Below are 27,819 nucleotides of genomic sequence, written 5' to 3'. Positions count from 1 at the left end.
CAATCAGAAGAGAGGCTCAGAGCCTCTCTTCTGATTGGCTGACTGACTAAAGCTAGTACTCTAGCTAGAGCTAGAGTTACTAGAGGTCCAGAGAGAAGCCTGAGAGGGTTGTAAAACTACATTGGAATGGTTTTGGTTGTTAAGATATATCTTCTTATGGACCTAAACACTTAAAATAAAGCACCAGAAAAGTGTAAACTAATGGACCTTTAACACATAAATGGGAAGAAAACTCAGTGAAAAGATGTAGCCACGCTTTTGTTAAAAAAAAAAAAAAAGTGAAAAAATAGACAAATACTAGTTTTGTGGTATCAGTGATCTGTTTTGTAAATATTAAAATCAGTGTGATATCTTAAACTAGCAAAAGAAAATAAACAGCGAGTCTCACAAATGAACAAATCAAGGCATGAAGAAAGAATAAAAATGAAAAATGTGACTTTTATTCAATTGAAAATTTATTCCGTTTCAGTGCTTCCATTTTAAAATAAATAGATGGCATGGGATCAAAGATAAAATCAACAAGGATGAAAAGTACACTAGTGTAACAAAAATGGTGACCAAATGCCAATACAATCTTTTAGTTAACATAAAAATACACTGACATACAGTTAAAGATCTACCACCTCCCCCACCCAAACCCCCCCAAAAACTCCAAAATGCAGCAAACGAGAAATCAAGTATTCTGTAGTTTTTGGAGACAGCAGTAGTATCATATCAGCGGAGGCCGTTCAGATTCATGTGTCAGTATTAAATCTTAGTGTTTGGTTTAGTTTTCACACTTTTCGGAGCGCACAACAGCAGTATTATTAATTAGTTCTTAGTTTTTATGCCCATTCAAGGTAAAATTCCCAAACAAACAGGAAGTAAAGTGCTTGTGCAACACTTCTGGTTGTTCTCGAGGCCAACAAATGGTTTCTAAAAAAAGCACTTGGATTTTCCTTAAAGACAGAGAGAAGAGAGAGAGACGACGTGGCAGTGTTTGTCAACACCTTGGAGGAATGTTCTTTAATGTTGGTACAGAACTGAACCACAGCCCCCCCCTTCCCGCCAACCCGCCCACACACAGAAACCCCTTTGCGAATATATCAAATACTGTCGTTCGAACCGGTTACAGAGCAGCACGAAAACACTCTTCACAACAAGAGTGTGTGTGTGTGTGTGTGTGTGTTCGTGTGTGTGTGTGTGTGCGCCACTCTCATGGTTAAAGATGGGACAGGCTGACAAAAACACTCAAGGGAAGGAGGAGGAGGGAGGTGTGGGGGAGTTACATTGCATGAAAGAAGCCGTCGACAAGTGTTCATGAGTGCACCTTTATACAGGACAATTCAAGAGTGCCCAGTGGAGAGAAAACACAACTAAGCTCTAAACATCAGAGAATTCCCGTTATGATGAAAACACATAACATCAGCTCAAACTCTATACCACATTGCTTTAATAATAATCATTAAAAAAAGCTAAAACAAAACAAAAAAAGCATCATTTCTGTACCAAAGCCTATCATTCACCCTCTTTTGACACCCTCAAGAAAAAGGATGTTCCAACAACAGTATTGAAAATGACCGTCGTTAACATATTTTTTTTCGCTATACACATATCCAGTGCTACAAGATCAGCGTCTAGTTTAAAAAGCGGTTGAATAAATAGACGTTAGTACCACGATGCATGAAAGGCCAACGGATGTCTGAGGGAGCCCTGACGAGCTCCCCCGCGACAAAAGAAGAAGACAGTTCAGAGCAGCAGGTTTGTGGAGATCCCTGGTGAGGCAAAATCGGTAATGCCAGCCTGATTCGACAGATTTGACAGTCCACGCAGGAAGAGACTGTTGTTTTTTGCTGGGACGGCAGAGCAGCCCAACAGTCCTAAAGGGTCGTACAAAGATCCCTTGCTTCAGATTTTCTGAAAAGAGCGTCAGAAATCCCCCATGTCCCCTCCTTTTGTCCAAATTAGTCCAAAGGAGAGGCGCTTCCGGAGAGGAGGAAGGAAGGATTTTAGTGCTGCAGCTGAGCTCCTGACCATGACAGTGCTGAACTAATAAATACGTCATGTAAAAATGAACATCCACCACATGATAGAGAGACAGAGGGAAAAAAACGCCACATGCTTGAGTCGTGGATATCGTAGAAAAACAGAGCTGGACCAAAAGAAACCTGAATAGATCGCACTTAGATCACAGGGAGAAGCAGATTCAGCCGGCATTCCTCTTTTTGTTGCAAGCACCAGTTCCTCAGACCACCTGTGACACACACACACACACACACACACACACACACACACACACATACACATATACCACACATACTTTTTCCCTTGTTTCTGTCTTGGTCCACCTACACATGACCACGTGTTCATAGATGTGGCCTCTCCTCAGTAGGTTTCCAGACCGAGCACGGGGGTGAGCTTGGCTGTGAGCATCAATGCAGTCTATGCAGGACACAAGCAAGATGGGGATTAAGATGATTTGGATGACAGAAGTTAAAAACACAGACTGCTATTTTACATTTTTCTTTGGCACAGCACTTCTCTTGGCCTGCCACAGGTGGTTGTGGATGGTCAGGGCGTCCACGCTGACAGACACAGTCTTGGCAGGAATGACGGTGAACTGCTTTCGGTCTGAGCTGTACTTGTACAGCTTGTCGATCATTTTCTTGCTGATGCTCTTAGGTCCAGTGCCCGTCAGCTTCTGTATCTCCTCAGTGTCGGGGAAGTATGAGTAGAGCGCCCTGAACTGACAGCCGCCGTCACGGAACAGGATCATCAGGTGGTTGGACTCGCACTTCTCCAACTCCTGGTGAAGAAGGAGCCAGAGAACAATTGTTAATTTGGCAGTCAAATGGGAACGGTACATTTAAATAGCAGGGTTTTAAAGGTCGCTAAGGAAAATCATGGTAGGCAAAAAAAGAGTGAGAAGAACTTGGCTCACATCTTGAATTACAAGATATTTACATAACCATGAGAAAAAGATTTGAATAGAGTGAGTACGTGCTCTTGTGTTGTATAAAATGTCATACAATTGTCCTGATCTGAAGGGGACATCTACATCTTTTTTTTGGAGTGACTAAATGTTAAATGCTAAAAAAAACCTAAGTATTCAGTTAGCAATGATATAAGACAGCTTGGAAAATCCCTCAAACAATTAATCAATTCTCAAAATAGCTGACGATTATTTCTTTTGTCGATTAACTAATCAATTACATAAGGGTAGAGAAGCAAGTGAATTTTTTGTCTTTGTTTTTGTAATACTCATTTTGACCACAAGAGGCTCTGAAAACTCTTTTTTTTCACTTGTCAAAGCTCAGAGAGATATATATAAAAAAAAAAAAAGCTTTTTGACTAGAAATGCATGAAATCCCTTCCTCTCACCCCCTCCATAATTAATGGACTTATTATTTTTCAACTCTTAAATTCCTACCAACATAATTGTACAAAGGCTATAAAACTGTTGATCGTTTCAATATTCTGAAAAATGTTTTCGAACATTTTTTTCAACCACGGTGACATTAAATAACCAGGTAACAAAACAACTCCTGACATGTCATTAAACAAACAAAATACCTCTAGAATCTGGTTTTTCTGGGGCTCATTGACCTTTCCAGCCAGGCAGCAGTGAGAGATTGCATTGTGGATGATTGGCTTGTTTGACTTGGCACTGGGCTCCTTGAATAGTTTGGGACCTAAGGGAGGAAAGCCGGTTTAACAACAAAAGTCTTATGCAACACAAAACAAGAGAGGAAATAATTAGTCAGATGACAATTAATTCACTGCAAGTCTACGTCACGCCACCGTCACTTCAGGTTACAGTCAGGTAACTGCTATCCATTTATTGTTTTCTGCAAAGTATGACAAGCAAAACAGTGAAACTGACTGGTGCTCATTTGTGTCATGCTGAAAGCAGGCCTGAAATATGATAATTTCATCACTGATCCATGAATAACTGAAAAAACACAACCACAGGGCTGCTGTCACTGAAGTATATCTGATGATAGCTGTTAACACAATGATATCTGGTCATTTACCAGTATATTCAGCCATGGAAGCGATGGAAGATGCAGTAGAGCCGTTGTCCCAGTCTCTTTCTGCAGTTCGACTGTTGTTACGACTGCCTGGAAATGACTCCACAGAGTCACAGCTGGAAGACATAATGGAAGGAGATGCAAGCTGAGTAATTATATATTATAACAACTATAAGATGACATTTTCTGTAAACACATTAGTATAAATACTGTAAATACTGCAAATCTTAAAAGTCAGCAATGTACAAAATATTCTTAAGCACCAGCTCACAAGTAAACACACACACAAAAAAAAAAAGAAAAAACACTGAGCAGCTTACCGCTGAGAACCAGCTCCCCCAGAGTTGATGCTGTCAGCCTCGTTGGTTGCGGCCGATGCCAGAGACAGACTGGAGCCTGACTGGGCGTTGCTCAAGTTGTCAGCTATAAGACACAGATGCGACAATTTGTGTTAAAAACAACATTTAGAAACAACTGCTAAATACACAGTTAATACTTTATAATTTTCAGGGCTTCATCATCTAAATGGAACTTCATAGCATTTGTACTGATGCTCATAAAGTCAATAATGTAATCAAATTTCATTCACTTCAATTTTTTAAGAAAAGTTATGGATAGATTCAATGCAATTTTTAGACCTTTTTTTTTTAGATAATCTAAAATATTAACCGGGATGATTACAAAAAAAGTTTCCCCATGTACGTGTACAATTGTAAATTCAGAAAAAGCGACAACAACCACCACCCTAATCTCAGTCATGTTCAATATTAATGTGCTATCAATAACTTTAGGACATGTAATTATTGACGTAAAATAGAAAATAACTGTCAGGAAACGTGTCCCACGGCTCAGTTGGAAAAATCAAACAAAGTGCACCATGCTGAGACATGTAAAGAAAAAAAATGGGACTTCAGCTAAATGTCAAACTCATGACGTAACAATCTTACGTGTGGAAGAGCACTTGGAGTAATTGTCACTGGAGGATTCCTCTCTGAAGACAGACTTGGGTCTGTGTTTCTGCTTCGGTTTGGGGGTTTTGGGCTTCACGAGGCCTTGCTCCTCAAACATCTCCTGCTGCTTCCTCCGCAGATACTCCTGCTTTATTAGCTCCCGCCGCGTCTTCTCCTCCTCTTTACGCAGCCGGTCCTCCTCAGCCTTCCGTCTGGTATTGAAATCAAACTCCTGGTTGTTAGTATCTGTTTGGTAGAATAACGTATGAATCCTAATATTAATGCTGGAAAAAATTAATTACCTTGCTTCATCGCGTTTCAGCTCAGATTCTGCTTCTAGTTGTTGTTTACGGAGTCGAGCTTCCTCAGCTTTCTTCTGCTGCTTCAGCAAGAACGCTGCTCTTTTCTTAGCAAGCTCATCTTCTGCCTTCTGCTCATCCTAGAGCATGGGGAAAAGTACAACGGATAATCATTTTATTATTAAACGATTTAATCAATCTTTCATTTAGTTCTGATGTAGTCAATTACCAGGTATATAATTAAAAATCAAATTTTCAAAGGTGGCTTAAATATTTGCCATAATTTCTGATATTAAGTCATGATATCCCCATCACTGTAATAAAAACCAAATCAATTACATTTTGATGCAAAAGGCATTACCTTGAAGAAGAAGCCCAGGACTGACTTCTGCTCTGCATCACCTCCTTCTGTCGTTCCGCCCTCAGCAGCCTCCTCTTCCTCAGAGGCTTTCAGCTCTGACAGATCAACCTCGATCAGGTGGGCTTTGCTGCGCTGCATCTCCTCTGATGGTATGCTCTCTTTTCCTGAACCGTCTGAAGAATTGAGCACGGACTCTCCTGTGGTGCTGGACAGGCACTCGTCGAAGGACACTTCTGGGGCAGCCACCGCTGTCAGGTCCACTCGGGTCGGCAGGCGCATGTTCGCATCGTCATGCAGCCGGAAGGTGGCGCTCCGAATGTGGCCAAGGCCTGGCCTGTCGATTGTCTCTCCTGCTGAAGGGTTTTTGGGGCTGCCAGGCTGCTCGACCCTGGGGGACCTGCCCCCAGATAACTGCCTTGGATGTGGTAATGTGGAGGCCTGCCGCCCTTGCTCCTTGGCTATTTTTAGTTCTGACGGTTTGGACCTGGAGCTCCGGCCTGAGCTGAGCTTGGGGGGTTTCCTGGTGGGGGCGGTACCGCTGCCGGAGAGGTGCTCCACATAATGAAAGCTTGCCCCTGCCTTAGAGTCACTGTTTTTGTCACTGGTGACAGGAGGAGGTGGAGCTGCACCAGAGGGGGACTGTACATTCTGTTTCATCAACATCTCCTGCTGCACTGACAGCTGCATCATCTGCTGCTGGATGCTGCCGATGGCTTCGTTCAGCAGCTCGATGGAGCGGCTGCATTCATTCAGGTCCAACTCTTCTTCTACATAGAAGCTTCCACTGTTTCCTTTCTTGTCTGCTTCTAAGGCACCTGGTGGGGTGGTTCCCTCCACCTCTTTGTCCCCCCTCAGGGCATCAACACACATATCATCCTTACTTGATGGTCCTTTTTCCCCGTTGAGCTCCTCTTTAGAGATGTCAGCTTTAAGTGGGTTGGGTAATGTGTCACTCTTGCCTCCACCTTTCTTTACGATGTGGAGGAAAGCTGCCTTCCCCAGCTTCTGCCTCTGCCTCGCCGACAGCACTTCCATCTTCTTCTTCTGGTGCTCAATGGCACGTCGCTTCTCTTCCAGCTGCATACGTAGCTGGACAAGTTCAGAAGCCAGCACATTAGCACCACCGCTACCATCGCCTGTACGATTGCATCCTCCTATGGGTGAAGAGGGGCTCTGGTCTCTTTTGAGCCTCCAGGAGGAGGCCAGGGGCCCGCTGCTCTCTGACCCATCTGGGGTGGTCCTTTGGGAGCTGGAGGCACTGGAGCGCAGGTCATGGTTGCTGCCAAAGCGCTGCTGCTGGGCTTTGCGCTCTGCGAAGGAGGTCATGCGCACACTGCCGCTGGCCATGCTGCTGGCCTGGGAGTGAGCGCTGAGACAGGGGCTGGAACGACCACTGCCACCATTCATATCTTTGTCTTCGTGCTCTTTCACATTCATATCCTCTTGGAGTTTGGCTGATTCTTCTTCTTCTTCATCTTCCTCATTGAAGGCTTTCCTGGGCCAGTTGGGGTCTTTAGTGGTAATTGCTTCATCCAAATCCTCTTCCTCCTCATCCAGGTCTTCCAGCTCAGCATCCAGGCCCTGGCCAGACTTTGGTTCTTCAGAATCTGAATGCAGGTAGAAACCCCCGGCTGTCTCTCTGGACGAGGGATCCACACTGCTCGTGACATTTGGCCTAAAACCTGCCTGATCCTGGGGAGGCTCCTCTGACAAGTCTGCCTCCTCACCTGGAGGGCTGAAGGTTTGATTTAGGCTGCAGGGTGCTTTCCTACGAACAGCTGATGTAGATCCATCTCCTCGGCGTAAAGAGCCCCTCCCTGAGGAGCGGGTCCCCTCACCACTCTCCTCCTCCTTGTTTAGGCATACAGACTTCTCTTTGGCCGTTTTGAGTACGGCAGGCATCAGTGGTTCTAGGTAAAAGCTATCTGGTGCAGGTGTGGACTCAGTGGAAGGTTTGGATCCAATAGTGGCAGTTGCTTGTGTCCCCTCTACCCGCTTGGGGGTGGCGGGAACATCAGTCCTTGCGACTGCCACCAGAGTCTCTTCCTCGCCTTCAGCGTTGACACTGCTGAGCAGGCCGTGGCCGTTGACTCTGCGCATTGCAGCCTGTGAGGGCTGGTGGGCAGAAGTCTGGTGTTTGGGGGTGACATTGATGACGTTGGACGCCAGACTGTCCTTACTTATGGAGCGAGCCAGACTCACACTGTCACCAGAGGCCATGTCTGCATCACTGTCTGTGGCTGAATGCAACATGTAGGGGCCCAGTGTGGACAGTGGTCTACAGGGGGAGAGCATTGGAAAAATCTCACTTGTAAAGTCAGTATAATATACAGGTGACAGTATACAATATATTATAATACTCAATATACCCTCTCGACTACTTTATGCCATTAACTCTTTTTTTTTTTTTTTTTTCCCCCTTTCCTGTAGTTTCTGCTTCTCCTCTCTCTCCCTCTCTGTGTCCTCATTCTCTCTGCAGGTATCTCTGTTTCTGGAGCAGCAGGCTCCAGATCTACCACTACTCATCATTACTATTAACCACTGTTATCTGTCATTATTATTGATAACACCATGACTTATACAGCTGTTCCTGGTCTCTCTCTCTCTCTTCTCTCTTAAACCCAACCAGTCGAGGCAGACGGCCGCCCACCCTGAGCCCGGTTCTGTTGGAGGTTTCTTCCTGTTAAAAGAGAATTTTTCCTCCTCCCTGTTGCCAAGTGCTGCTCTTTGTGGGAGCTGTTGGGTTTTTCTCTATAACAAAGTAAAGTCTCGACCTTACTCTGTAAGTGCCTTGAGATCATGTATTTTATGATTTGGCGCTATACAAATAAAATTGAATTGAATTGAATACAGAGTTCATATATATGGATTTGCATTTGCACATTTGGGCCATACATACACCAACTTTACAGTATTTTACAATTTGTCTAGCAAATTTGTGCTGTTGCATTATTTCCAGATACCTTTGCCTCTTGTCAGGCCATGCAACAACAGATCCTCGGGGTTGTCCGTCCATCTGAGTCAGAGAGTTCGAACGGTTTCTCAGGCCTAACCAGAAACACATGAGTAATCAGGAGGTAGGAAACAAGCTGCTTGTGACTACAATAGCATGACAAATTGATTAAGCTGTATCGTATGCTTATATGTAGATTCTGAGGATCTGTGTGTTTTCTTACCTGCACCATCTTCTCCTTGCTGCTTCTGCTGCCTCTGTCGCAGGGGCAGAAGTGGGTGGGAAGGACTGAAGGTTGGACCCCCTTTACTAAAAGCCAAAAAGAGCAGGAATCAGTACAACATTTTAACAACCCGCCAAAGCAACATTTATTCCACCGTGTAATTTTTCCAGTAGTTGTTTAACAGTTATGCACAATTACTGAAACTGTCATCAGAATAGTTCGCAGAACAGACACTTCGCTGGATCAGCCCAGTACACAGGTCACACCCAAGACAAAGAGGCACTTGTTCTGCCAACCAAATACCATCTGCTCACACAGTGAAAGCCAAGTGTTTTAACATTTAATAGACAAGAACTGGCATGAAAAAACCCAACTGACAGTAGAACATAATATTTTCAGATCGCTAACCCAAACTTTCAGTCTCTCACACAAGCACTAATAAGCACACTCAGACAGAGACAATACAAGAATCAGCTTTACTTTGTGCGTATCATTTTTTCACTTTGGTGCAGGAGAAGGGTTAGAGGTGAAGGGCACATGGAAATGAAGACACCGCTGCATATCTACCCATCCTTGAAGGGTTACTGAAACTGGTTAGCAGACAGGCTCATGATGAGGTGGAATGAGAAGGAAAGCGAGAGAAGACTTACAGGGGGTCAGAGTCTTCAGGGTGCAGGAAGTACCTGTTACAGACTTCAGGGCTGCTCTGGTTATCGGCCACGCCAGGGCTGGCCAGGAAGCTGCGCTTGGTGGCATTGGAGATGGGCACTGATGGACGGGCACTCTTGGGCTGAGCTATAGCTCGAGCTGAGGAAAGGAGAAGGACAGAGGTGTGGATCATTAAAAGACAGGCAGTCACTGAGGTTCACTGTCACAAGAAAAGTTTTACCTGGTGAGACTAGCATTTATTTCTAAACTTGACCTAAATAAAAGATTAATACAGGTAAGACATAAAATAAGAGTTTGAATTTAAAATGCAATTTCCTGTAACTAGGGCTGCAACTAGTGATTATTGTCTTAATGGATTAATCTGACAATTATTTTCTTGATTAATTGTTTTGTTTATAAAATATCAGGAAAAAATGAAAATGCATTATTTCCCAGAGCCCAAGGTTTTGACTGTTCTGTCAGAGCAACGGTAAAAACCCAGAGACAGAAAATCAGCAAATCCTCATATTGGAGATGATAATAACAGAATGTTTTGCACTGTTGCTTGAAAAAGGACTGAAAAGATCAATGCGACATTAAAGTAGTTGGTGATTGCTAGATTAATTTTCTGTTGATCAGCTAATCGATCAGTCAATTCAATATTTCAGCTCCCATGACACTTTATTCAAAAAAAAAAAAAAAAAGATCAAAAAAAAGAAAGAATATAGTTAGGTTCTTAATTAAATATATGCTTAATAAATACAGTAAGAAGCAAAGCCATTTCTCTGTAACCAGTGTTTGTTATTAGTGCACCTTAAAGGTTTGGTGCATAAACACAAACTCTGCTGCACTGTCATTACGTGAAAACTGTTAAATCTAAACTTGAATTTTCATGTCGTGCCTGAAACAACTGCTGAATCTAAGTTTTGACATTCATGATGCTAAATCCATGGTCATGCTTTCATTATACCAGAACCTGTGTAACCTTCACCAAAGCGATATCTTCATCTTGTATGCGTAGTCACGCTGTGATGCTTACCATCTTTAAACTCTTGGAGATCTCTGGGCTGGACAAACTCTGGCTTGACAGTCTCAAACCACCAGAAGAGTTCAGCAATGAACACCATCACATTGTGCTAAATGGAGAGCACCAGAAACATGGTAAGAAGACTTGAATACAGACTGTTGACCTTTGAACTACCAGGTTAAAAGGTCAATTCTAGTGCAAATGTGTATGAAATCACAGTATGTCAGTTGTACCTTGAGCACGAGCGGTGAGTAGAGCATGTCCTCTGTTGTCAGATAGAAACTTTTGTTCAGATACTCATTGGCAAACTCTCTGAGCAGCTGGATGTTGTACAGGCTGTCAGCAATGGAGGGAACTTCCTTCAGGCAAATATCTGATCAGACGGGCAGAGAGCAGGTCAGATCAGGAGCCAACTCAATGACCTTATGTTTGTAAATGTCACACTGCCTGGACTGGAACAGTGAGCCATGTGCAAGCGCCAGAAATAGTATCACACATAGATATTGAATTCAACATTAGCAGGGAAAGCTTGATGCTCAATTGAACGAGGGCATTTGTGAGTGTGTGTGTGAAAGTGAATGCACGCAAGCACAGCATACCCTCCAGTTTCATGAGCTCTGGGCAGTAGTAGTGGACCACAGTGAGCAGTGCAGCTCCATCACAAACATCCCTCATCAGGTCTTCCAGCAGTGTAAAGAAGGGCAGCTGTCGGCCTGAGGCGTGCTCCCGACGATACCGCACCTAACCACCAGGGGGAGAGGATGACGGTTTTATGAGAGGAAAGGCCACAGCAGCAACACACCCCACCATGGTTCTACCAACAAATGACAGTTAATGCTCTGGCCAATTCATTTATGCATCAGATCAAGGTTCTCCCCTGGAGTTTCAAAGCAAAAAGGTTCTTGATTGTTTTATTAATAGAACTTAAAACTCCTTTTTAACTGATCCAGCAGCAGGTTTAATGTGATCATCCAGTTTGGGGAGAACCCTGAAGACCAGGTTAACTGTGAGGAGATGGAGGTGAAGGTGTTAGAGCAGTGATATGAGCAACACAGAGTAGATGGTCAGCCTTCCTCTGGCTTTAATGAGGAAGACAGCCAGCGGTGGAGCCCAGGCAACGTGCAGCAGCTGACTGGGACAGAAACTGGGGTAATCACTGGCCCACTTATGGGAAATGAGTGTGTGGCTGCTACAGAAACTCACTCACCCCAGATGCATTAGTTTAGGACACACGCTCTATACAGCTGGCAAGGATGGGCATTTTCAGTATTTATTTCAGCTTCCCAAAGCACAAGCACAAACTTACAGGTCTGCAAATGATTTGGAGCAACATATTCATAGACCACACAGGATGTCAAAACAATCTGTACTGTCTGGTACTGCTGCTTGTAACGCCAAATGCTTCTGCATGACTTTATATATTCACCTTATACTGAGAACACAGCTCCCCTGTAATGACTAATCAATCTGACATTTTTTGTGGCACTACTAAAAGAGGCATGAAGGAAATTAATCAAAGTTATTATGAAATGCAGACAGGATTAGCCTTTTGCTGGTATGGAAGATTGTGCAAGGTCTTTGCATCATATGATGCAGAACTGGGAATGACTCCAACAATAATAAGAAGCCTATCAACATACACTCATTGGCCACTTTATTAGGTACACCTGTAAAATCTAATACAATCCAATACAACAGCTCAACCTTTACAGAGATGATATATCAGAGAGGGATCATTTTAGCTGTATTTTTATTATTGAAGTTGTAGTTTGCAGTTTGTAAAAGCAGAATATGTGGCAGAGGCATTAGATTGTATATGTGTATCTAATAATATGGCTAGGGAGGGTAATTTTCATCAACAATTAAACCCTTTAATAAAAGAGAATAAAGCATTATTTTAAACATAGTTTTAGACCTCAAAAGACTGATAAAACATGCCGATCACAAGTACAAGTCTGGAGAAGCTACACACTATTTAAACAGACCATGTACATCACAAAACAGCTGAGCAGCAAAAAATATACTGATCCAAACATACAACATTACTTAATCTATTTGGAGGCTATTCCACAAAACTAAAGCAACTGTAGTCAGGCAGATTTTGTCACAAGTCACAGGCGAACGAGAAGCTCTATCACAAAACAAGCTCTTCATAAGGGAGTCTTCTCCTAGGAGGAAACACTGTACCGCTTCAGAGAGCTCCTCTGGCTCCAGCATGCAGTGGGCCAGCTCGTGCACGACATCAGGCTGACGCACACACACAGAAAGCAGAGATACTGTCAGAGGAGACCGTGAGCACAGAGGAAACAGTGTGTGAGAGCAGAAGAGAGAGACTGGCGGGGGAATGACAAAGCAGATCAGTGAGGGGAGGTGGCCAGGGATGGGACTGCAAAGCAAAGGAGAGGTGTAGGCGTGGATTTGCTTTTATTCTCACTGGGCAAGCAAATACCACACACACGCGCGCGCGCGCACACACACACACACACACATACACACACACACACACACACACACACACACACACACACACAGGGCGAACCCACATGGCCTACTTGAGCTTGAAATGAGATAGCAAACAAAGCGTAGCTAAAGGAATATCTTTTGAACATTTGACAAAGGTTATAATAACCTTACACCTGTGTGACGTATTTGCCAGAAGGGGGAAATAAATAAATAAATAAATAAATAATAGCTGTCAGCTTTCTCCCCCTTGCTGACACACTGGCTACAAGCAGCACAGAATGAGCTTGAATGAGCCATGGTGGAGTGTGCTCGTACATCAACACAGAACTATGCGTGCAAGGGGGAGAGGAGAAAGAAAATGGGGTTATGGTCGGGGGGCTGGCATCCAACTTACAGGGACTAGTTTCCAATACCATTTGGAGGGAGACTATCCAGTTTGCAGGGATAAGAGAGGGGAGGGAGGGAGGGAGGGAGGGACAGATGAGGGACAGGAGCAGAAAGATTAACAGGTCAGAGGTCACAGACAAAAGGATTTGATCTGCTTCCGGTTTAAACAGAGAAAAAAAGAGAGCAGGGTCAGAACAACTCCGATTGCCATTAGGGAGAAACATTCCTGCTGTCTTGAACCATGTTTTCATTTGGTAAAGATTTGGATGGATGTTTTCTTCTTTTAGTCAATTGAAAGCCAGAAATATTGAAGCTACTGGCAGAAACTTGTTTGGGGTCAGGTATTTTAGACACTGTGAGTGGCTTTACCTTTTGGTGGCTGGGGGACTCCAGCGGGTGGTGCTTGACTTTGTGCTCCCTTTCTGTAATCTCCCTCATCTTCATGTTCAACTGCAAAAGAAGTAATGACATATTACGTTTAGCCAAAGGCTGCTCAGTAGGTTTACATGAGCTCAAGAAATGAGGTCACTCAGAGAAACCAGGTTTACATGTTCTGCAGTAACCTGATTGCTGTCAATCTGTGTACACATGCAGCAGCTCAGCAATCAGATTTCTCTCCTATACTCATACATATGAGGATTTGCTGTTTTTCTCACCTTGATATTGCAGGAATTATCTATGGGTTTTGGAGTGTTGTTCCAACAAAATAAGCCTTTTTGTAACTTTTTAAACTAACCTTGGGCTCTGAAAAATTGTGATATATTTGTGATATGATAATCCACATTTTCTAACATTTCAATAGCTAAACAACTCATGGATTAATCAACGTGATTACATAAAATACATGTAAAGATTAACCAGGAAAGATTTCCTTCCATTAAAAAACTGACACTTTCTTTTTCCCAGATAACGATGGTGTGAGACATTTGATGATTCATGCACACACTACGTCATGGCTTTCGCTGCCTCAGGCGTTCAACTCATTGAAAGATGAGTGTAACATGAGCCTGAGCCTCTAGTGTGTGCACCGGATCCAAACTCCTATCTGTTAGCCCGTCTCTGTGATATACAAGTGGACTACTGTTATTTATGTGAATGTGAAACAGATCATTCATTCCACATGGTGCTGAATGATAAACAGGTGGCAGCCCATGATCTAACCAGCTAGATTTTTTAGACAATAAAAAGGCTAAAACCAGTGGAGGATGTATGGAGTGCAGTGAAAAGTCAATGTTCTGTGGTGTTTCTGGGTTGTGTGTCTGTGTGTCCGAACCTTGTTGATCCAGAAGACCATAGCATCCTCCAGGTCAAAGGGCAGCTCCTTGGAGGCACTGAAGGTAGAGAAGCGCTTGACGGAAGCCACCACTTTCTCAATGCTGATCATCTCCACTGTGTAGGCCATCATCAGGGCATCGATCATTGGCATGTGAGCACTCTGGGTGAGAGAAAGAGAGACAGAGGACAGTTCAATTTCATTGGATTTTTTTCCCCCCAGTTTCCAATATAATTGAGATCAAAACTGGAGGCAAACAAATATGAAACAATATTGAGATCATCAGTATAATTTTGTAATTCTGACAAGCAATAAAGACTATGCTACAATAGTTACATTTAGTGTGTTTTAAGTATACCCTTACTGATGAGTCTAACCTGTGATAAATGAGCTTCTGTGATTCTTCAAAAACTACTTCCGTCACTTTCTGTAACTACAAATGAGTCCAACACCTTTAATGCCTTCATAGAGGGACTGACCACAGATACTGCTACTATCGCGCCTTAGCTTTCTGCCCTGCATTCCAGTACTCATCACCCATGTAGCACTCCACACCTAGAAACATTGCTGGACACATAATGGGCAGTTAAAAATATTACACTTGTCAAAACCTGCTCCTAATTAACCCACAATGCAACTTGACCACCAACCGTTCAGTTGGAGATATGGGTGCGTTATGCTAGTTGCAGCTAATGTAGCATCAAGCTGCTAGCGTCAAGCAAAGAAGAGGAAAAGACCACAGAGGTCTGGCAACCTAACTTCTTTCTAAGACCTCACCCTGAGATTATTTCATTTTAAAATTGTAGACCCCAACTGAAACTGACTCAAGTGGCATCACTTCAGGGAAGTTATCATATTTCACGCATTTTCCTTGTGTGGCCAAAAAACTCTTTCAAGTGTACAGTAATACCCCTCAGAGCAGGTGTACAGACTTTGATGTATAAAGTGTGGTCTTTCAGAACAGCAATGTTCAGCTTATAGACACTTTGTAGTTTGTTTATAGAATATTCAAACTATTACTTTGGCAGGTAATCTTCCATCATTTGAAGATCATACATTGTTATAAGCACTAATTAGTGACCAGTGGACTCTGGTACTTAACAGCCACTATGGGGTGTGGATAAATGGAAGAGATTAATGGATAAGGGTGCCGTCTAATTCAGAGCTCCGGTGGAAGGTTACTGTACAATTGTGCAGCTTTAAATAACCACCATGTCAAATCAATCAAAGGTGATTCAGCACAATAGGTGTCCAACCTTAAACCCACTCTCTACATCCTAATGCAATCAAGAGCCCCAGCAGGGGGATCCTTACTGCAAGTGGCCTAACACCTGGTGCCCACCAGTCAAAATATTGATCCCTTGAGAGCCAGGGTGGGAATTAACACCAACCAAATACGAATAAATCTCTGTCCCCATCTGGAAAAACCCAAATTTTGTAGTCAACCTTAATTTCAAAATCTATTCCAATGGTCCACAACATCACAGCCAATAATGGAGCACCTGAATCCATTACAGAACATATATACACATGCCATTGTTTCAGTCAATGCTTTGTGTAACATGCTGCTAGCCTAATCCAATTGGTGATGGAAGTGCGTGGAGATTAGGCTGGTTAGCATAACAAATGAGAGCTATTCAGAGCTTTCTCCACAGCATGACCTATATGTATGCAGACAGTGAAGATCTACTTTCAGACAAACCTTGACTGTAATATTGAAGACAGAGGAAAGTTTATACATAAAGACTGAATGAAGGCTGTGTGTAACAGGAGCCAAAGGCTGCTCAAGTTCTGCTGGGTCATTTGATTCACTTACACAGTAGCCAATGTTAAGATGATTGTTTTTGCATTTTCAAAAACAACTTAAGGAGACTTCTGTTCACAACTGCTGCATCTCTACCTTCTTTGAAAGGATAACTTAAACTCTGATCTTATTAAGAAAGGTTAGGCCATCGTTTCAGTCACTGTACTCACTGTCCTAACCAACAACACAATGATATTATCAGAAGCAACAGAAGAAGTTAATCCAAATTGTATGAATCCAAAATTATGCTTTACTTATGCTACTTTTGCACAATGGGTAAAGTATAGCATGTCTTATTGAGAAACTGATTTACACAGAGGGAGAAATAAAATGAAAAAAGAGTGTAGCATTTAAGCATGCAATACAGTACAAAATAATACATTTGAAATTTAATGCATTAGCAGAAAATATCAAACAACTCAAAATCAAAAACGGTGGACTGCATTTAACACCGAAGTATTGATAAGTGGTGCTCAATATCAACATCTGACAGCACAATGTGCCGTTCAATCTTTTGTTCTTCTCCACCATTCACTCTGCCCTTCATCAACCCAGTGTGAAGTCCCATGGGGAGCAGAGGGCTGCTGTTGCCCTGAGGTATGAGTGTGCACGCTGACAGACAGACAACGTGCAGGCACACACACACATATATACAAAAGTTTAAGTGGACTCCAGAGTATGGCTAGCTTCTCAAGGCTTCTACAAGCCCCAGCTGTTGCCCCAACAAGAATCAGACAAGGTGCAGAGGAACTGTCTACAGATATCTCTTTCATTCACACAAACACAGACACACAGACAGACACACACACACAAAGTAGGAAAATGGAAGTTGCTATGGAAACGCCTTGTCAAGTCAGCAAACTGGGAGGGGGGTTCCAACAGTCTATCAAAGATAACCGGTGTCCTGCTCAGGATTTTCCATCCCCTCACCAGGCTTTGTGTCTGGCTGCTTACACACAGGCGTGCATGGATTATTTTGTCAGGCCGCTCACAGGAAAAGCAGACGCACATCTCTGACTAGTTAGCCTGCAGAGAGGAGGCCTGCTCAACACTGTTGCGGGTTTCCATGGTAACAAAAGGGTCGGAAGATGGCTCAGAGCAACTGAGCTGGTTGGTGTTCATTCTATCTGCTCTCAGTGAAATTGCGAGACAACAGATCTCATTGCCACATGGGTGTGTGTGTGGGGGGGGGTTGCTTTCTGTACGTCATTGACTACACTGTGACATGCTGCTATTGATTCAGGTGATGACCTAGAGGATGTAGGATATACACAAAGGACATCAAACCTGTTTAAGAGCTGATCTGTGAAAATATTATGAGTGTTACACTACAGAAAGGGTCAGTCCAGTCAAGCCACCAGTTTCCTGCATGAAGAACTACAACATCTTTGTCATTAGATTTACTTTTGACCAGAATCAAACTAATACAAGGGAAGCAAGGTTGGGAGAAAGGCATTTTGACTAAGCACTGGGAGACTACATGGGAGTGCCAACATTCAGGAAATGCGCTTAACAGATTGACAAAAATGTAGGCGAGAAAAATATCACAGACAATAAAATCCATTCTCAGAAGTATTAGCGCAAGAATAACCCTCTTAACACTGATGCCCCTGATTAAACTGCCTGTTCTGAGAGGGTACCGACCTCAATTTGTATGAGGATTTGTAGATTTTTTTTTTTTTTTATGAACGAGACAGAAAGTGATATTTTCAACAAAGTAATAAAGTATCAGTTAGTTCCACATATGAAAACTGCAGCAGAGGGGATGTTGATTAAAGCAATGTCCTTGGATTAAAACATGGTAATCGCAACAATACAGCTGTATTTTAAAGGAAAAATTATTAACAAAATAATCATAAGAAATAAAGAGAACAAATCTTAAGACTATGCAAAACCGCATATCCAACACCCAATTTTATTTGATGATCTTTACATTGACTAAAAATACAAATAAGGTATGTAGTCCTATTAGTTAAACTAAAGTGTTTGTTTTTTCTCATTTATTCAGTCAACTGAATTACCATTAAGTCATTTTTCACTATTTTCTGACATTTTACAAACCATTAATCAATATAATGGCAGACTGATCAATAAAAAAAACAATCATTAGTTGCATCCCTAAAGGAATAATAAGTTGCTTATTGCCACCATTACAGACTAGATACAGCATTGCCATGGCACAATAACAATCTCAAATCCTAATCTCAGTTTTATCTTGCATGGAAGTCTTCACACAATTAATTTGAATAAAAATGATAAGGGTGCACCCAAATCATCCGGAAACTGTTCCACTGCATCAAGCACCAAAAATGTGTCCGACACTCACTTATACACAGTGTATAATGCGAAACAAATGACTGAAAGCCTATCCACAAGGTTTTAAAGTTGCTCCACACAATAGATAGAGGCTTTCTAGTGGTTCATATGCCTGTGGCTGAGATTGATTGCAACTGACTGCTGGACGAGGATACAAGTGCTGGCTACTTCCACTGATTTCACTGTGGTAAGATAATACATCAGAAGCAGGAAGTGCTAGGGATGTTACAGGTAATGTTGTCGTAATGACTGTTTTAGTTTCATTTCTGGCCTGGTTTCCTTCTTCTCTGACAGGCGATCTGTGCTAAAAAAGCAACTGCAACATTATGGACATACTGGTGCTAAAGGGTGTCTTATAAACCATAAGGGTATAAACATATCAGTATTAATGACTTTTAATTTCATCCAGAGCAGAAGCTTACATTGAAAATGGCCACTTAGGGATCACTGAGAACTCAAGCATCAATGACGACTCCAGCTTGTATTTTCAGACATACAAAAACATGTCTGTATCAACTTTCAGTGCATCCACTCACCATTTTGATGGGCACACAGGCCAGGTCCCCCTCTGTGACCGGTGTATCATCACTCTCCACGACATAAATGCCCTTTCGGGACAGAGCCTGGATGACAGACAGGTGGGACTGAAGAGAAGCTGCCTGCTCCGTCTTGAGGATGAGGGTGCAGACACGGCAGTAGAGCTCACAGGACAGCAGTAGGCGGATGACAGGTGGCTTTATGTGTTCCTGGTCATACTGGTCTGTGTAGAACGGGTCCCTTAAATCCTCTGGAATATGGTCTGCAATTGAGAGATTAGTTAGGTGACTCATGGGGCATTGCCATGTACTCCCAAAGTTGTACATGCAGTTTGGCTTTCATATTGTGGCCTGAATTGAAGACAGATATATGTTTACTGGTAAGACAACAATAAAGCAAGACATTGTTTGATGAAGGAGGAAAATGATTCTGCCCGTCAAGCACCTCTAAGGCCGACATCTCTGTCTGCCTCAGCCTACATCTACCAAACTTCTACAATGTCAACAAAGTACAGGAATGCAACAAAGCAAAGTGCTTTCCATGTAATATTTGTGCTATGCCAATTTCAGTTTACTTGGTGCAAACATAGCCATCTGTAATTGTAAGTCATGGCTTACTGCCCTTAAGAGTACATCAGGAAACAGATCCTTACTAAGCTGAGTCTGCAGTGAGAGCAGGCTTCTCAGGTGACACAGTTGGCTTTTTATTTAGTGGAGCCACAAAAATGAAAAGAAAACTGTGACCTATACAAGACATTCTGTTTCTCTGGATATGAAGTCATACTCAGATCCAGAAACCAATGCCATATAAGGGCATGGGACAGAGGAGCACTTCACTTGAGGCATGCACAACCCAAATTTATACTACAAGGTAAACCACACAAATAGGTTTTAAAATAGGTCTAACATGATGCACATAACCTGTCCAAAATTGCACTTTTCTTCAAAATGGTGGGGTGATAGAAATATCCCTGTTCCATTCAATCTGTTTTGAACTCTGCCTGAGCTGCAGTAACACAGCATAAGCTGTATGCGAGTATGTGATGTGTTCTTAGTGTCTGCTCTGACGGAGGGGATAAAGGGAGCCACTCGTCAGCAATCTCCTGCTCACAAAAACAGGAACGCAGCTTCTTCCAGCTGCTTTTGTGGATGCTGAACTGCACAAGTAAGAAGGCAACACACCAGACTTCGTGAAGTATTGAAAATATGGTGAAAAAGAATAATAAAATACAAAACCATGACCAAACAGAGACATATCAAAATCTCACAGTTACAGCTGCCCAGTTGTGGACAAATGAGATACTGGTTCTTTGTCACAACTCCTGGGGGAAGCATAAATACAAAAATATTAAGTATAAAATTTACATTGTAGAGTGCAAGGGGTTTTCCATTTATTTTTTGGCCTTCATCAATCATATTGTGTTATATTTTAATGAGGTGATGTTTCAGTTGTATAAATTACAGTGCTTGACCATCATTATGTTTTAATCTAAAAAGTACTACAGAGCATGAGAACATTTCAGTCAGAACTAGGGTGAGATAAGTTTACTTACATATTGATGAGATTTCCTAGTTTGCAGCACATTTTGTTTTTGTCTCCGTCACAACTGATTTTGCTGAAGCTAGGTAATTCTGATCTCATTCATTGCTGATGCAACTTAGGAAACAATTAGGAGCTTTTGGTTCGCTGCATCAAATCTCCCTGCTAATGCAAACTGTATATGAAGACTTGTCGTCATGTGAGAACGAGATTGCAAAGACGTATGAATTGACACAGCAATTTTAATGTGATTTACCATGCAGCCCTTATTTCAATAGCTGCTAATGCTCAGACCACATTGATCCTGTACACTGTACTCTCCATGAATTACAACAATGCCAGCCTCGTAAATATGCTGTTTGCCACCATACACATGGTACAAATAAGAATGTTGTCCTATTATGTGAACACTGCCCAGCAGTGTGGGTCATTCCTGGAGAGATGTGTCTGAGTATATAAACAAATTAGAACAGTGGGAGTAATTGTGTATGAAAACAAAGGGGTCTGGCTGGGGCGAGTCTTCACGTTTGACTTCATTCTACAGACACTGATGTCGTCTGGCAGCTGCCCCCCACCCTCCTGCCACTAGGAGCCAGCCTGAAAATTTTACAAACTGGGATAGGGTGGAGCATGAAGATACCAGGATGTGCTAGAGCACAATCAGCCGAATAGGATCATCACCATACCACAAACAGCACAGGCAGGCAAGTGCAGAGCAATAACCAGCAACGTGCCTGCAACCATGACAGGTGCTCAGTCTTGCTTGCGATGTGTCTGGCTGTCTGTCGCTCAGGCTGGGAGCAGCTGTGGCACATACAGAGGGCAGCAGGATGAGAGCATGTACACAAACATACACATGCATGATCAAAGACCCAACAGGGAGCACACGCTGATTAGTACACACCAGATGCACCTGAATCGCTGACAACCCCCGCTATCATGAGATTGCTGCACTTATTTGTAATGGAACTACGTCACCGAGACTGTTTACACGGCACTGTTCGTGTCTGTCAGTCATTGCACAACTAAAGTCAAATTTAAATGGTCAAATATATATTCAGTTCCCATGGGAGGTAGATAATTGTGGCTGCACCTGAGAGTTGCCTCCCACTGGGAGATTTGGGGCCCTTGTATGGTTTCTATTGTAACTCAACAGGCTCTCCACCCAGGTTCATCTGTGATACATCATTATTGTTTGTACAGAGATGTTGTTATGCTCCATCTTTAGGCCTGCATCAGTAGCCAGGGCCTATGATGGCAGACAGTGAAGTGAGCAGGCAAATGCCTACAAGCCTTGGTATGAACTCTATATGAGCCTATGCAATGAAGCTCATTACAAATAGGGTTTAGAACAAAACAGTGGACTGAAAAAAGACACAAAAAAAACCCGGCACAATGGCTTTCCATCCATAACCCGCATTACCATTAAAACCAACTTATTGTCAGTTGTTTAGTATGAATGCTTCAGTGGCATTAGGAAATCTGTGTAATGACCACAGATATGTGAGAGACCACAGAACACAAAGGAAAGGTTGTACGAGCCTCTGAAATAATGATGGCTGATTTGACCTGAGACTACATTGATACAACAGAAATGCAAAGCAGTGAATGATGGGACCTGAGCATCAGATAGCTTAGGCCAACACTGACTAAGCTTAACTGCTATGATAAGGAGACACCCTGCAGCGCATCAAAAAGGTAACTAGCAGCTCTGCAGTAATACAATGACAATATGCTGCGATGTTAATCCTGCAACATTTTTTAAGGCTAATGATTTAACACTTGCCAAACAGTCAGGACCTTCCCTGCTGCCATGACTGAGTTTAGAGGTTAAAAATGTATTATGTGAGTGAAAGCCATCAGAGAAAAAATAGACCGACATTCTCACACATGTATATTTTTTTTCTCAAGCTGGACTACAGGTGTATAATAATTCATGTTCAACCAGAAATTCAAATTCAGCTAGAAGTTTGTAGCTTCTCACGATAGCCAGTTACATGCAATTTGAACAAGGAAACTTACATCAGCCACAACTGACTGTTAACTTCCAGCTGCTGATAAGAGGTGTAAGGTTTTCAGCACACGCACTGGCTCGATCATCATAAGAGCCAACAACAACTGGTTCCAACCTCTACATGCCCACCAATATACAGCAAGCTGCCCTTGCTGCTTTTGTAACCAACTTTATTTACACACTAATTTTCCAGTATTAGGCAACTGACTATTATTCTCGAAGGTGTTTTCTCAAAGGTGGTCCATCCCGTTCATAACACTGGGTCTACTGGATATTAGAAACCAACCTCTCAATATACTGCAATACAATTCCACCAGCACCATAAACTACAGCCTCCGAAATTACTGACTGTTGAATTAAGACAGAGTTTATCCTTAAATTAGTTCCCGCCAGATGTGTTTAATTAAAATAAAAACAATATTGGAACCTGATTGGACATACCTTCAATTATTTCACATCTACATTAAATTAATCTACACATTATTGAAATAATGTTCCAAAAATCTGGTGAATTGCTGTCTTTATTGTGCACTTCACCAGCTGTACCCGGTGAAAAAACTGCTATATAACAGAAGATAAGCAGTACTGGGGTTTTTACGGCTGCTAGTTTAATAGCCACAACAAAACACACCCTTAAAAGGCTTTGCTGAATTTCACACACCTCATTCCTAAAACCTGAGCAATTGTTAACTGTTGCAACTACAGACAAGACAGCAAAATCTGCCCCAAAGGCCCAGTTGCTAATGTTGATGCCATCTTAACAGGGAGTGTGAGTGACTGGCAGTGCAGATCAGTATTTTCCATGCTCTGAGTACAGTCTAACAAATATAGCCTAATCCTCAGTGCCTGTCACTCAGCCCGATTTGGGTTCAATCTCACTGGCCACCCAACAAAAATGGAAGGATCTGGTGAGTCAGTGAGGGGAGGCTTCAGTTGTGTGTCAAGTGTCAACTGGGAATTAGTGTTGGTCCGAGTGCAAACATGCACAAATATTTCTTTCTCTTGGACTTTAACTGTCAATGTTTCACCGCTGAAGCTCTACACAATCTGCTGACCATCAGTGTGTTGAGAAGAGTAAACACATAGTTAAAACAACAGCATCTGAATTTCCAAAATAACTATGAGAATATTAGGAAAATATGCAGAAAATTTCCAGGCACAATCTTAGGATTCATTACACTCTCTATGGTCTGTAACAGTAAATATTTAGATATTATTTACAGTTAAGTCATACAGATGAAGTCTAAAAAAGAAACGTACATAACATTTTCGTAGCTTGAAGAGAAATGTACATTACTTACCAATGCCATAGGCTTTGGCAAACAGCCACCGCAGGTTGGCAGCTATTTTTGCTCTGGCGGAGTCATACATCTCCAATGGTGCAACTTCCATCGTGCCTTCTGCAACCCCAGACAAATCCACTTTTCTCCTGGTACTGTCCCCGCCAGCACAATAATCAACATCCATCCTTAAAAAAATAAATAAATAAATAAATAAACATGATGTTACAGTCACAATTACACTGAACTGCATAGTAAGTGACACAGCCAAGTAACAGCACATTAGCCATCCACAATCTGCCATGATGGAAAGCCCTTTGGAATGGCTTGTAAGTAGCTGGACGCTCCATGAGAGTATTTTCAATAATTAATTAAATAAAATCTCGTCTTGCCAGGTGTTTGCCGATTGTTAAGGAAATTATTGTTCTGGGTGCTACTCTTAATCTTCATTTAATTGGTCAATTACAGCTTGCATCTGGTGGTTGAGACATAAGTACCAAAGTAGCAACCTTGCATGCATGATCACAGTCATTATGTCAAATGCTTGATGACAGAGTGGAGACAGTGTTTTTGCAATATCTTGTACTTAAATGAACCTACAGCGAGGCCATGGTGACCTAAAACAGTCTGGAATACAAGGATGAAACTTTCTGGTCATTATGTACATTGTTGTAATCAAACTGTATCGTGTACTGTACTAGTCCAGAACTGGAGAACAAAATAGATGTGATGCTGGTGTAACTTTTGTGATTATAATAATACGTCCTTGAACCAAAACCACTTACAGAAAGTACATTTTGACAATGAACAAGGAATCTTACTGACACCATCACATTGATAACATGACAATCTCAGATAGTGCAACAAAACTCACAGCGGTTGCCCCTCCAGACTCACAAACAGGATGATAGTATTTGCTGTCAGAGCCCAAAAACTCTGGAAAAGCCTTGCATTGTTACCTCAGTGACTGTGTTCAAATCTGTAAATCTGTCTGTGCCTGGCCTCTTTTTATTAATTTGGGTCATCTTTGTGGGGGTTTTTTTGTGTTTTTTTTCTGTCAGTTCTCCATGAAGCACTCTGTTATTTTATTTCAAAAAGTGATATGCAATTAAAGGTTATCATTATTAATAATAATATTAATATTATTACAGACAGTAAATCAGGTGCACTCATTTTTCTAATCAGTTGCCTAAATCAAACTAAGAGCAATTTCAACTTCATTTCACTTCAGGCTGATGCTTGCCCAATCATTATTTCCACCACACAACTTCTTTGTTAAGTGACAATTGTGGGTGTGTTTCTCACATTATAATGACCTAAACAGTAAGAACACATCCAATCATTCCCAATTACACTAATCATGATGGGATGAAGATGAGGAAAAGCAAGTCTATACACTTTCATACTAAGATACTGAGGTTTGCCTTTATTTTGCCAGAAAAGTTAACCTTGCTAAAGTTATTGTTATATTACCTGTAGCAATTCCTCATCGCTACCTTATCGTTATGGTACCACTAACGGCCCAACGCTGGCTTGTTGGACAAGCTAGGTAATTGCTAGTTATCTAAATTGGCTTTAACGTTAATATGTTTGTGTTACAACAATATCATTAATGAGGTAACCACCGTTAAGTGACAAAGTGCACATTTGCCTAACGTGAGGTTGGCTAAGCGGCCATGCACGCAAATGTAAAGCAGCTAACACACCGGCTAACCGTTAGCTTGGAGCAGCACTGCATTCATCGGCCCCATGAATGACGTTAGCTAGCTGGCAACACATTACCTTCAAAGGTGTGGTGTATAATCCACGTCGCCCTTCAGTTCTGTCGGGGTAAACAATCAACCAAGGACCTGCCTCGCTGTACAGTGGCCTGCTGTGTAGAAAATACACCAGCAGCAGCGACGCATCATAGCCAGCTAATAATGCTAGCAGGGAGTCTGAACGGTCTCCTCCCAGCAACAAGACCCGATCCGCGGCCTGTGTGACAACCGCTCCACGGCGAGACCTCCACACAATCCAGGCAGGGAAAAGGGTGGGCTTTCCTGCGAAGAAGCACGACGTTCAGAGGCTCTTCTGTGTAAAAATCTGTCTCTGTATTAGACTCCTCATGTTAGATACGACACACACACACACATACACACACACACACGCAGGTCTTTCAGGATCGGGCTATGCAGCAAGGACCAGCGGTGTGTTCGCGCTCTGCCCATAGACATGTAATTATCATCCCAGCCTTCGTGAAGGCAGCAACTACGCATGCGTGATTACCTGCCAGACTATTACTAGCAATACTGGTAATAACTGACGATAATACACCAGCACTATCCCACCCTCTTACTTATTTTCATTAGTTTCATTTTTAAAGCCAAAAAAAAAGCTACCTGCTAGTGCTGTAACTTCTGTGTCCACTTTTTCTTTCCTTAATTATTTCAGCAATACTTTTGTTTTAGGTGTCTAATTTCCTGATGAATTACTCCTAAGTTTTCCAGAGATAATGAATTAATATGGTATTATTACTATAGGTTAACTGGTTGAGCTAGTACTTGTAGTTAATTAATTCCAATTAATCAACTGAAATTATTTGTTAAGGTAACAGTTTTGGTCAGTGCTCAACATGTCAGCTGACTCTCTCTCAGGAAAATTCCTATGCAGGTCAATAACTGAACACAACTAAGTGCTAAATAAGTTATATAATATAATTTTTCCTATTAATTAGTAGCAAATTACATCCAGAAAAATCTCCACGGAAACTATCATCACAAAGAGCTGCCACAATCTGTAGTCAAAGAACTATAAAACTATAAATAAATTATATTGAAAACATTCATACCTGACAGAAATGACAGCAAGACCAAAGAAACACGTCCAGCACCATGTGTAAAAGGAATAAGAAAAGCCAAGTAAAGTGCAGTTCAACTGAATATAGAGTACACGTTTTTATTATTGTGGTCCTGTGTTGTCCTTGTGACTTTGACCAATGATGTCATCTAGTGGTGAAATGTGATGCCACATTTGAGAGGTTTGCTAAAGCTGCATTAGTGCCTACACTCAGAGTCAAATTAACTGTTGGTATTCAAATAAAAGTGTGTCATGAAATAAAATTACAAAACTGAAAATGTAAATTAAGGTGCTATCTTTAAAGCAATCTTCTCTAGAAAGACTGTTGTATAATTAAGAAAATAAGGGCCTGAATGCTATTGCATGGTGATAATGTTAACTTTGGAACTTTTGGTTCTCAATAGGCATAGACAGGCAGGCAGACACAACCAGAGAGGTTACAGGGACACAATGATGACAAAGAGCAATCTATAGTCAGACATAAAAGTAAATATAAAATAAATATGTAGTTTTTAGTGTGCAACTCTTAAACTATTTTTTATTCCAATCTGTTTAAGTTCAAACCAATATATTATAAGGAATTATTTAAGGGAATTTCAACCACAAATATTCTGAAAAAAAAAGCAGTGTGACAACAACAAATGCCAGATGTGTTGGCAGGTTTTTTTGCACAGTGTAAAAGGTGCTTCAGAGCACTTAAAGAGAGCAGACAATCTTAAACATGATTGAACTGAAACAACACAGGGTTAAAACTAAACTTGACAGTACTTGATGCCTTTAGTTCATATTTATTGTGGCTGACACTGCTGAGGGCCAGCAGAAAAAATATTAATAAGTACATTTTCTTCACACAATAAATTCCCCATTTACCAAACAAAACGATCAATTCAATCGTAG

At 41.9% G+C, this 27,819-nt stretch overlaps 1 protein-coding gene across 3 annotated transcripts; it reads right to left on the bottom strand.

Moving 5' to 3' along the window:
• Positions 1-418: 418 nt before the first annotated feature.
• camsap1b (calmodulin regulated spectrin-associated protein 1b) lies at positions 419-26,344 on the bottom strand. Of its 3 annotated transcripts, none has more exons than XM_071483650.1 (19): positions 25,867-26,344; positions 24,106-24,272; positions 19,251-19,513; positions 14,595-14,756; positions 13,691-13,771; positions 13,329-13,361; positions 11,071-11,212; positions 10,705-10,844; positions 10,484-10,580; positions 9,447-9,603; positions 8,797-8,882; positions 8,584-8,668; positions 5,621-7,898; positions 5,263-5,399; positions 4,958-5,172; positions 4,331-4,433; positions 4,014-4,126; positions 3,553-3,671; positions 419-2,785 (listed from the first exon to the last, which is right to left on the bottom strand). In XM_071483650.1, exons 2-19 carry the CDS (start codon positions 24,269-24,271, stop codon positions 2,489-2,491), a joined length of 4,674 nt encoding a protein of 1,557 aa, XP_071339751.1. In that variant the 5' UTR covers position 24,272; positions 25,867-26,344; the 3' UTR covers positions 419-2,488. The 3 variants fall into 3 exon arrangements, with proteins under 3 accessions (XP_071339751.1, XP_071339753.1, XP_071339752.1); XM_071483652.1 differs by having other exon boundaries at positions 9,480-9,603; XM_071483651.1 differs by lacking the exon at positions 13,329-13,361 and having other exon boundaries at positions 25,867-26,343.
• Between the last annotated feature and the right edge of the window lie 1,475 nt (positions 26,345-27,819).

Source organism: Trachinotus anak, unplaced genomic scaffold (assembly GCF_046630095.1).
Source record: "Trachinotus anak isolate AG129_WGS33_773 ecotype Australia unplaced genomic scaffold, CSIRO_AGI_Tana_v1 ptg000008l, whole genome shotgun sequence".
Taxonomy (NCBI): Eukaryota; Metazoa; Chordata; class Actinopteri; order Carangiformes; family Carangidae; genus Trachinotus; species Trachinotus anak.
The sequence above is the reverse complement of the archived record's forward strand: the minus strand, read 5'-3'. Positions and strand labels throughout refer to the sequence as shown.